The sequence below is a fragment of the Hippichthys cyanospilos genome, chromosome 12 (genome assembly GCF_059441005.1).
Source record: "Hippichthys cyanospilos isolate Australia breed blue-spotted pipefish chromosome 12, RoL_Hcya_1.0, whole genome shotgun sequence".
In the NCBI taxonomy this organism is placed as follows: Eukaryota; Metazoa; Chordata; class Actinopteri; order Syngnathiformes; family Syngnathidae; genus Hippichthys; species Hippichthys cyanospilos.
In genome coordinates, this window is record NC_142380.1 from 14,771,151 (window position 1) to 14,782,500 (window position 11,350).

Genomic DNA, 11,350 nt, shown 5'->3' on the forward strand with positions numbered 1-11,350 from the left:
GTTTGTTACGTTTGTCCTACTCGGTTCCGACACGAAAAAAGGGAGACAGCTTCAAAGTGGAATCCATAGAAATAAAATAAAACAGACCCGCGCTTTGAGTAATTTAGTCTAGCGCTATAAAGTCAGTGGATCTGCCTCTGCCATGATGGAGGTGTCGTAGCTAACACGCACACCCACAACCACACGCGCATCACAACCAGACGTGCTGAGCAAAAGCATTTGGGGAAAATAACGAGAATATTTCTTCATCTAGTGATCATATGCGATATATGATAGAAGAATGAAGGTAAACGCCAAACAAAGTATTTTTGAAACTGTTTTTATGAGTATTATTGCCATTGGTCAATGTTACTGTGAGGATAATATTTAAATAATAATACGCCATTAATCTGGCTGCAATAACCAGGTTGCAACTTCTAATATTGAGGAGTTATCTTGTTAGTCAGTGATTTTTATAAACGAATTTATAATGGCCATCATTGAACGAGAACAAAATTAGGAAATAAAAATAAGAAAAACAACGAGCTTCTTCTACCTTTAGCTAGAAAGCCAGCAATCAGCATAATTATGTAATAATATTCAAAGGTCCAAAAAAGATATAGTCGAGTCTTAATTCAATATTATCTGTCTTTGAGTTTGGGATTACGACTGAAAATGGTTTCAAACATGCATTTGTTTATTTGACTGCAGTGTTTCTGTTTTATTGACGATTATTCCTCAGCATACTGGCCTGTACAATAATGTCTCACTGTTTTGGTGGGGTGCAATTATCTTTGCTGTCTTGCTGGGACAAAATGCAAAACAACAAAAAAAAAACATGATTAGGCTGGGCCTCGGGAGAGTATGAAACCTTTATGCAAAACTTGCTTCAACTCCAAGGAGAACACTACGAATGCGACTACCTAACATTACTCTTGCTAGCCACATCCAATATGGGGGAGTTATTGACGTACGTCTACGCGCCTTGGAGGAGGTGTCGGCATCATTTGACGTCTATGGTGGCCTCTAGTTACTATCCAATGGCCTGGGTGCTTTTGACAGTGTGAACCGTGGAGCCGTGCAAGTGAAGGCTAGACACCCGGGAGCACTTGCACAGACAACAGATAGCCGCTCCGTGGAACCCTTTAACAAGTCGCAAATAATGCCGTGCAAATGATGGAACAAAGGATAGGCATTCTGCATGTGAGGTGGATTTAAATATCCACACGGTGCACGCACGCAGGCGCTTTGTGCTCGCCGGGTGTCTGAGCGTGTCTTTTCGGCGTCTCCTCTTACCCACCCCCTCTCCTCTCCCCTCTTTTGGGCATGGACTGACCGACTCCTTCTCCGGATGATTTGATGGGGCTGCTCAGAGTCATGATGCCGCCGAAGTTGCAGCTGCTGGCTTTGCTGGCGTTCGCCGTGGCTATGTTCTTCTTGGAGAACCAGATTCAGAAGCTGGAGGAGTCCCGAGGAAAACTCGGTAAGTCTATAAACAGGTACTGTGCTGTACCACCTAGATGCGCCGACATAACGAAGGGCGCGCAATTTGCGCAGCAGCGGTCACGCAGCGTAGGGAAGCACGCTCGATTACCGCCACACTTCAAACTATCTACCTCTTTTTTAAACTAGATAGATGGATACCCACCTTTATTATGACCTACGACCCACGTGGATCAATTAAAAAAATACCACATTATCTCAGATGTTTCCGTTTACTTACCCATAATAAACCTAAAGGGTAACATAACGCTGGAAAAAGTTTTGATGATTTTTCTTGATGATACTTTTTTTTAAAATATATAATCAGAAAACAGGTATTAAATTAGGGAGTATTGACCTTTTTCATTGACTATAGATAGACCGGTAGACTCTTTGAAATAAGTGATCAGATAAACAATATTTATACATAAACAATAGCATTGAGGAGGAAATGAAGTAATTGTAATAAAACTACATGAGAAAAAAAACTGAAAATTAATATTTTCCACATTGATATGTATTATTAAATACAGGGTAATTTGACTGACTGATTTCGTGACCAAGGTGGTACCTTAATTTATTCACTCATGAAATAACCTTGATTTTTCCTTTTAAAAATAAATTGAAATTCCAGGTCTAGCCCTAAAAAAAATAAAAGCACAATTTTTGTGACATGATTTTAAAAAAGAAAAATATCACCGTATTGCAGAATAGCGCGCATCAAACGTAATGAAATATTAGAAGTCAATGAAGATACACAAACATTTATGAATTTATGTGCCCAGGATGTGTGATGTTAGCATTTCCTCCATGCTCCCTGTGTTTTCATGTTGTATTTGTGTGTATAGACTGTTCATTAAATACCTAATAGAGCAGCTGTCACTGTGATGTCTTTAGGTCAAGATGCCATTCCAAATAGATTTTCAACGACATGATTTTTTCTGGTAACTAGTATACAAGTGTGTTGTGACTTGGTGACAAAAGGAAAATGTGAGTCCCAAGGCGGCAACAGTTGAGAACCGCAGCCCTCAAATCCTAATGCACCTCCTGGCTGTGAGAGTGTTTCCCTCATGGTTGAGGAACAGCCACTGCGTAATTTGCATATGAGATAATATGCATGTACAGCTTAAGAGATACATATCTTTCCTTTCTTATGCAAATTTATATAAACAGGCAAAATATTCGAAAGTGTCAGTATGAGGTAGTGCATTTCTACATTAAAACCAATTATGAACCAAACCAACAGAATGCATTTATAAAAAACTACCGTGTGGGGTATGAGTAACACTAGTGGTTTAGTGGTTTGTTTCCTGCTTTAGTGGTACATAATAATCAGTCCATGTAGAGTTCAGTTTTATTTAACTTTTCAGTAACATACATTTGCATTTGATGCTTAAGACTTTTTTTGTCACAAGGGATGTACAGTATGAGAAGCAAATGCCATGAAACTAAGTTGTGTTTCTTACATCGGCAGTCAGAACTCACGGCTCACTCTGGGAGGGAGGAACATTGTCACTTGTTGCCGCAAGAACTTCAAAATAAAATAATTCCAAGGTGTTCAGGTCCGGGCATTGGACAAGATACAAATTCCACAAGACAATTCGTCTCCAGAGATTGAGTCCACGAGAAGGAAATATGATGAGATTTTTGCAAAATTTTCCGACTAAAAAAATAACTGCTGATATAAATTTTCCCATTTCAAAATGATTTATTTTCATTGAACAGGCTGCGATTAACAATCTATAGTTTTTCAAAATGCTGCTGCAATGCTCCTGTCTAAACTTTGATGGTCTTTTTATTTTCTAGAAATACAAGCATATCCACATTGTAAGGGTCCAAATTGTGCTCTTTGGGCTGTAACTATACCACCTGCTGCAGAAAAGACGCGAACTGGCAATTGATGTTGCATAAAATGCCCATTGAAAGTAGCATAAACATGTTAGCCACGTTAGCTGCGATAGTTAGCTGCATTTACAACAGCTGTACCAAGTCATTGGCTGTGGCGACCAAAGAGTATGAGTCACATTGAGAGGAGGCTCCCGCTGCAGGCTACTGTACCACTAAAGTGATGTGGTATCTCACGCCCTGGCTCAAGGGGGTGAATTATCCGCCGAAATCCACTGCCTTCCACTGTCAAAAATGACTTCATATCAAGCACGATGTACATACCAAAATCCCCTGTTATTTTGGTAGCTCTCGCACTTGATGGGTCCAGTGGCGATGCAAAAGCGTTTGTGAAGATGCAAGACGCAAACGTTTTTGAAGAGCTGGCCAGTCAATGTGTTACCATCCTTTTTCTCAATTGGAAGACCAAAATTGCCACACAGATGATTTAAAAGTAATTGGAGCATCGTGAGTTTCTCCTTATTAATTAATGCAAACAATGTTTAGGTGCGCATCGACACCTACTGTGCGAGAGTGTTGCGCTGACGCCTATTCATTGCACTTCTGTACCCTCCGAAACAGTGAAATGGAAATGAACCTCATGGCATGCCGGAATGAGAAATCTTGTAATATTTGATCGTGAGATCTCATTCCATCCCTGATTATCTGGTACGGCAAGGTTTATTTTGATGGGTTGGCTGGTCTTTTCACCAAGTTTGATGGTGTGTTATACTGTCATACAGCGCATTGTGCTGTGTATTCTGTTGCACTTGTGAAAAAAAATAGATCTCGTGGTGTACAGGTACAAGAAATCTTGTGGTGTTTAATCTCATGAGATCTCATTTGACCTTTTTGTGTAACACCTTTTATTCAGATTAAGTGCAGTTTTACGTTCCCTTTATTTAGGCACAATATTACTGTTCTAACTGTTCATTAAGTTACTGGTGTATTTTATTGTTGGTTATGATGGAGGTACTTGGAGTGATAATTATGTTTTGATGTGGTACTTAGTGTAAAAGAAAAGTTCTGGTGTAAGGCATGAGCTGGTATGTATTTACGTATGTCAATATGAGTATCTTGTGACTAATCAGTGTCAGACCTTTGTCATTATCTGCTTGAGTGCTCATATCTTGTTTGGCTGTCGCATTTCTCCACTTACATGTCCCTTTAACAACCATCCATTACCTCCCCGGAGAAAGGTTGTTCTGTTGTGTTTATTCTTTATCCGTGTTAAACTTCAGAGCTACAGTTTATGGATATGGATATGGATAATGTTTTGAAAGTTGTTTTTTTTTCCCTTTAAAAATTCAATTGGATAATTGCATGACTAAAAGCAGTCATGCTAAACCACATTCCATCTGGATCTGATTCAGATTGTGCATATGAAAAAAAATCATCTTTCACTTTTTTAGATGGTGGGTTTGACTCTTCGGGTAATTGCTCAGTGTTTTTTTTTCTCCCCTACATCGATGGTCAACTTTGTTCTTCTTTGAGAGGCCCAAACAGGTGGAAATTCATGAAATATCTCCGACCGTCAGCCTTGCCCGACAATGATGTCATCAGCTGCTTTGTCCATGTTTGGCGTTCTCACTTCCTGACCTGTCTTTGTCAAGAATTATCATGCCCTTTCTTGAATAATTTGCTTTTTTATTCATGGACTTATTTATTTGCTGAGACTTGCCAAACCATACATAAAAGGTATTCTTCTACCTTCTACAAAAAATTGGATCGCTGATCAATCGTGATGGGACATTCAAGAACATACCTAGTCTTTTGAATGGCTTTTCACTGTAACTAATGGGACTCGAGTCTTTCCAAGAAGGCGTTAATGAATGAATGAATGCCATTCATCGTAATTGTACACAGTACACCAAGATAGGATAGCTTCTCGTGCTGGGTATTGTGACTTGAAAGCAAATTACAATTTGCTCCAATACAGCGAAGGTGTATTGTGATATATTGGACATTGTCTGTTAAAAAAATAAATACATAAACATTTTGCATGTATGGCATATATATTAACAATGTCTGAAAAAACAGAAAACATTTTAATAGATTAGAGAAATTCTATTTATTCAATTATTTTTCAAAAAGCAGCATCATCGACATCTATGAGGACACGTTTAACATTCTTTTTCGAAAACCACAAATACACATCAGTATTGCATAAAATGTGATTGTGAATTAAATACAAAAATATTATGGAATGGAATTTTTTGTTTACTTTGTTGGTCAACTCCTGGGCGTTTGCTGACTTGCAATCACACTTCGTCATTAAATTGTCTGAAAACAAGTTCGTTATGGATGGTTGATGCTGCCAGCTCGCGAAGCATTTCTTTTAATGTCCATATTATGGTAAGGCTTGCTGACTGCTTGAACATACATGTTATTGCCAATGAAACCAGACAGCAACTTAATCCATCATATTGTCAAGTCAAGTCAAAGTCTATTTATAAAGCACATTTGAAGAAAAAAACAACCCCCAAAGTGCTGACCAAAGTGCTGTAAAGTTACTAAAATACAAAATAAACGATCAAGCACAAACATAGTAATAAGTAGAAACAGTTGTTGTCAGCCTTTCTCTTTTAAAGTGTCCTTTGAATGTCTTCAAATGGATGATTTTGCCCTCTTATTACAAACAGTTTCTTCGTCTTGAATACCCAATTTTCTACGAAACCATAAGCAAAACATGCCAGACCTGTCACTTGCGTTGGTGAGAAAAGAAAAACCAAGAAATGGATAATTATCTTATATATAGCAAATACTTTGTTGTAATGAAATATTACAAAAATAAGACATCTCAAAATTGATTTGCAATTTATTGGCAATTAAACATCATATTTTGATACGCATATTATGTCACTTCATTATGTAATGCACCAATATATTGATGCTATCACCCAATTATGTTAAAATACTGTGCAGAGTAATAAAAAAACACAAAGGTTAGAAAAAATCTAAATGAAAGACCATGTTTGTTACAAAAGGAGTAATAAAATAAATAGGTCTAGAACAATGTCAACATCTAATTAGGTTGAAAGTGCCCCCCCCCCCCCCCCCCCCCCCCCCAAAAAAAAAAAAAAAAGAAAAAAATCAATAAGTTTGTCGATAGGTGGAATGATTTGTTTGGACCGACTACACTTCAAAACCAATTTCCTGATTGGAATCGTTTTTTGTTTTGTTTTTTTACACTTGTCTCAGTTTTATTTGTAGAGCACATTAGAAACAAACTTTGCTGCATACAATGTTCTAGAGAGTAAAACAAAACAAAAAAAATCTGACATACAAAAAACAAAGACAGTTAAAACAATAAATTTATAGCAAAAAAATCAGTAAACACCGTAAAATAAAAATACTGCATCTCATGCTGAGTCAAAAGCAAACCAATAAAAATATGTTTTAAGAAGAGTTTTTAAAATGGGCAGAGAGGCAGCCTACTACGACTAGTATTTTTTTTAATTTTCTCCACTACTTGGGATTTCTGGACACTTCAACACCCTTGTAAAACAACTACAGTACATGTTCCTATTATTTTTCCTACTATTAGGGTGAAATGCTAACTAGTAGGATTTTGTATTGTCTCTATTAGCACAAAGTTATGAACTTGTTCATTTCGGACTAGGGTGCCAACGTTGCCATACCCGTGAGGGTGCTTCAATTTGCCTTGTCCTCCAAATAATCCCAAATGCCACAGCATGTGCAGATCCTTTCCAAATCCAGATTAGAAAATGTTCAGCTCAAAATAACCTTTTTTTCCACAATGATGACTTGTCAATTAACATTTGGAATTTATGACTAATCCCCTCAGATCCATCCTATATTTGTGCACATGGAGAAGGAAATCACATTAGGAATTGTAGGCTGTTATACACAGCGGGTTCTGACTGTGAATCATAAGATTGAAAGAAAAAAAAGAAGATTGTATTTTGTGGTGAAACTTCTGAAATGGAGAAATAATTGCTGGAGAATTGCATTGGCCTTTTGGAGCATTGCAAAAAGATCAAAGAAAAAAAAACAATTCACAGCCCACCACAAAGAGCCTTCTCGTCGACGATAACAATTTATATAGACTCGGCTCGAGGTCAAAAACACTTACTCATGTTGTCTGTGGAAGGGTTGTCAAGGTGTGTTTTGTGTTTGCATTAAATTTATGCAGTTTCTATGTGAGGCATTACAAAAACCGCAGTGTCCCCTAACTTGCACACGCATGTAATAAAAGCTATGTGCTGGCATTACAACAAGACACCTGCCTGGTAAGTGGCCTTGTAAATGCTGCTACAGTTATTATTACTTTAAATACTAATATTTAATGTGATTTTGTAAACTGGAATGGCTATGACAGCAAAATAATTAACATCATTGAATTATAATTTCCATCCATTTTCCTTGCCGCTTATCCTGACTAGGGTCGCTGGCTTGCTGTTGCCTATCTCAGCCGTCTTTGGGAAGTGTGTGTGTGTTGGGGGGGGGCACATCCTGGACTGATTGCCAGCCAATCGCGGGGCACACAGAGACAAACAACCATTGACACTCACAATCACACCTAAGGGCACTGTGAAGTGTCCAATATACTTACCAAGCATTACTGTATAATTAATACAAATACTGTAGAATAATTATGGTGGTTTGTCATTTTTTTTTTCTTTTTTTTTCATTTCATTTATTAGGCAAGTATGAAAAGAGCGTGTGAACGTAGCACGATTTATGGCTAGCAAACAAGCTAGTGGAGAAGCAATAGCTAATCACACTTGCTAGGTGGTGAGACAAACTCCAAGAATAATGCATCCATCCTTCCATTCGCTATAGCTAGCTATAGCTATAGTTTGGAAATACAGTCCGACCGCACACCGATTCACTCCAACCGTTGATCAACTGTGTCGTTCGTTTGTTCCGTGCACCAAAAAACGCTGTGTGCGTACTCAACGCTCTAACTGGGAACACAGTGCGCCAATGTCTCGAGCAGCACAGATGGAAACAGTTCAAGGCAAGGCCGCTGTTGGCTTAGAACAAGTTCAGTTCGGAAATTAATGAAATGAGAGTTTGTTTACTGAGGCGGCTCGGATTGGCTGTTGGGGCTGCGTATCACTCCCGTGAAGGTGAGAAGGAGATCGTTTACATTGTCACCTTACAGCGACGGATAATTTATCTCTGACTTCCTTGGACTAATTAAACCGGGCGTCAAACATAGCTGAGGGACTTATGAAACTTTTCAAGGATGCATTTTTTAATAATGCGATGGTCGCTGCGCACACAGACAGTGCAATGTTAATGTGGGAGTGATAATGAGATGGACATTGAGGAGGATGGTTTTTAACTATTTAAAAAAAAAAGGTACGTACTCACGTGAGTAACGCACAAAAAAAAATTATGTGCACCCCTACATTTATGTGTGTATGTGTGTTTGGATTAACCGATTGTAATTCATAAATTCCCCATTACATTGGTACTGATACTTCATTTGGTTGTTTATCTTTCACGCGAAGACATTATCAACATGACCATCTCACACATATCCATTTTGAAAAGGAGCAAACACTGCATTCAGATCTCCTTCCCACCTCCCATTAGGGGTCCAGTCAGTCCCAATAAAGATCTGGGACACTGCAGGATTATCTCTCTGATGCTTCCACTGTGAGGGGATTTGAAGGAACAGCAGACACCCCAAGGCTTTGGCTGCCACTTCAGGGTTCTTTTTGCCAGCATTTCCAATACTTCATAAGCCCGCCTGAGTGGCAAGGTCACAGCAGGGTAAGCACAGGTGTGCTCTTGTGATCATTTAAAGAAATATTCAACCTTTTAAGCAATTTTCTCCATAAAAACGGAATATTTTGTTTGAAGAAATGTTCATGTACAATCAATACCTGTAAAAGCACATTTTGCCACTTACAGTTGCTCAGAGTTCAGGTAGCGAACCAGTTACAGCATGCTTACCATTATTATGGTTTGTCTTATTAGTTTGCACAACAGAATGTGGCAATAAAGGCTTTTTGATACATGTTATGGTTATTATTGTGCTGTTGTATTGTATTGAATTGTATTGTGTTGTATGACTGGATGTTAGCACTCCTCCTGTGAAATTAATGTGTTTAAAGGGTCCATTAATTGTTGCATTGAGGCAAAATGTAGTGCATGCCTTGGTGTCTCTTCCCGGCAGCAGTATTTTCCCAAGGCTATAGAAATAGGAATAAGCCAGAGAGCAAGAGAGAGAGAGAGAAAGGGAGCATTTGCTATGTCATAAAGATCCAACAATTAATTTACTGTTAAATTTTGTCGAAAGGTTAAAAAAAAGAAAAAAAAAACATAATAAAGCGATTTGGGGCCAAACAAGCATCTGAACATACAATTTAAGAATGCAATTTGAGAAACTGTTGTGGAGCTTTTGACCACTTTCAAATAACGTTGTATTACATATCAAATAGATACTGTAAATTGATAGACGGAATGACATTTTTTTCTAGATTGTATCCAGGTTGCAAATAAAATGATCAACAGCCTTCTTAATTGAATACTCTCTTAAATACCTTGCTGAGTAGTTGGAGTCCCAAATATTGGCTTGATGGTTTATAGGTCTAATGCTGCTGTTAAATCTACGCAGGGCCACACACACAAATGCACAATCACACAAATAGCCTTACCCCGTCACTGCCCAATACAACCACCGATAAAATGTGTTGTTGACCCCTGAACCACTGTGATATGATGTTCAGTCAAAGGCAAGTGGCAAAATGGTCACCCCCTGAGCTAGATGAAAACAAGTAGATTTTACTGTGTAATTAATTTTTTACAGACGCAATATTCAGACTAGTGGTGCAACAGAGAACATAAAGAATATTTTTGACTTGATTTCCCCTTTGAAAACATTTGACTGTTTTCATTGCACTATTGACAATCAACCCATGAGATAACTGAATTAAAAATAAGTGAAACCGATAATAAAGTATGTTTTCACACATTTTAGGGCAAACAAATGGATGGAAGAAAATGTGCCTCGGCTTTCATTTAGAATTTAATCCGCCTTTTAATTCCTGTATTATCAAGGTGCAATTATAGATGCCCAATTAAGAGCTTTAAGAGTAAGCACAGTGCACCACAGTGCTGCACTGAGCAATAAACAAATAACACTAAAGACAAAATAGTTCCCAGTAAACACAAAGGTAGAAAAATAAATCAAAGTAAAATGCACTTCAGTCAGAAAAGGTCAATCAAATCAAGAAGAATAAAAATACATGAGTACAAAAGAAGAATTAACATCTTAATGGCCAAGGAGAACAGATGTGTTTGATTTTTTTTTCTAGCCCAATATGTTATACAGTTGTCCATTGTTGTTATCATCCCCTCCCCTCTGTCTTCAGTCCCCATGGAAGGAAAGATCAGTCGCCCAAGGTCCTTCTTCAGCCTTCATCTCCTCCTAGTACTGTAAACACCTGACATATAGCCTAAACAAAGACTTGTTTATCCACAATATTAGCCAACATCAAAATGAACTGTCCTTGTAAAAATGACATTATGACTGGGCTATCTATTGAATCTGAATGAAATCTATTCAAAAATACTGGTCAAAGGTAATGTATAAAAGAGAACTTGAAACTGTGAAAATGGTGTCTAAAACTTATGTTCGAAGCACATGGTATTAAATGATATCCAAAAGCAATATTTTAAAGGTATGCCAAAACAATACTAAATAATAAACACCAGTGTTTGACTAAATTTGAGATTAATTATTCATAATCAAAATAACACCCTCATCAGAAAGTACACCCAAAACAGAAAATCTATTGCCTGACTATCGGCTGCAGGTTGTAATATCAGATATGTATACAGAAAGATGGTACGTGGAGGTTTTTTAAAGTTTTGTGTTTATTGAAAGCTTTTTTTTTTTTTCAAGCAATATCAAGCCTTCGACATAGATTGAACATACCGGTATGTTTAGAAAGAAAAGCAGCATCAACATTTGTGTCAACATAACACACACATTGTTAGAATACTGCACCAACGTTTATTTAAT

The 11,350-nt window shown here is 37.7% G+C and overlaps 1 protein-coding gene across 3 annotated transcripts in view; it reads left to right on the forward strand.

The window, feature by feature from the left end:
* Window positions 1-11,350, forward strand: part of hs2st1a (heparan sulfate 2-O-sulfotransferase 1a) — a 52,457-nt gene that overhangs the window by 1,397 nt on the left and 39,710 nt on the right. Inside the window, exons 1-2 of one of the 3 annotated variants that reach the window (XM_088429282.1) lie at window positions 56-286; window positions 1,353-1,462. In XM_088429282.1, coding sequence (XP_088285408.1) covers window positions 1,357-1,462 — 106 coding nt within the window. In that variant the 5' untranslated portion in view covers window positions 56-286; window positions 1,353-1,356. Of the gene's footprint in view, window positions 1-55; window positions 287-1,054; window positions 1,463-11,350 lie in introns of those variants that run through there. The other 2 variants (XM_088429283.1, XM_088429281.1) reach the window with 2 other exon arrangements.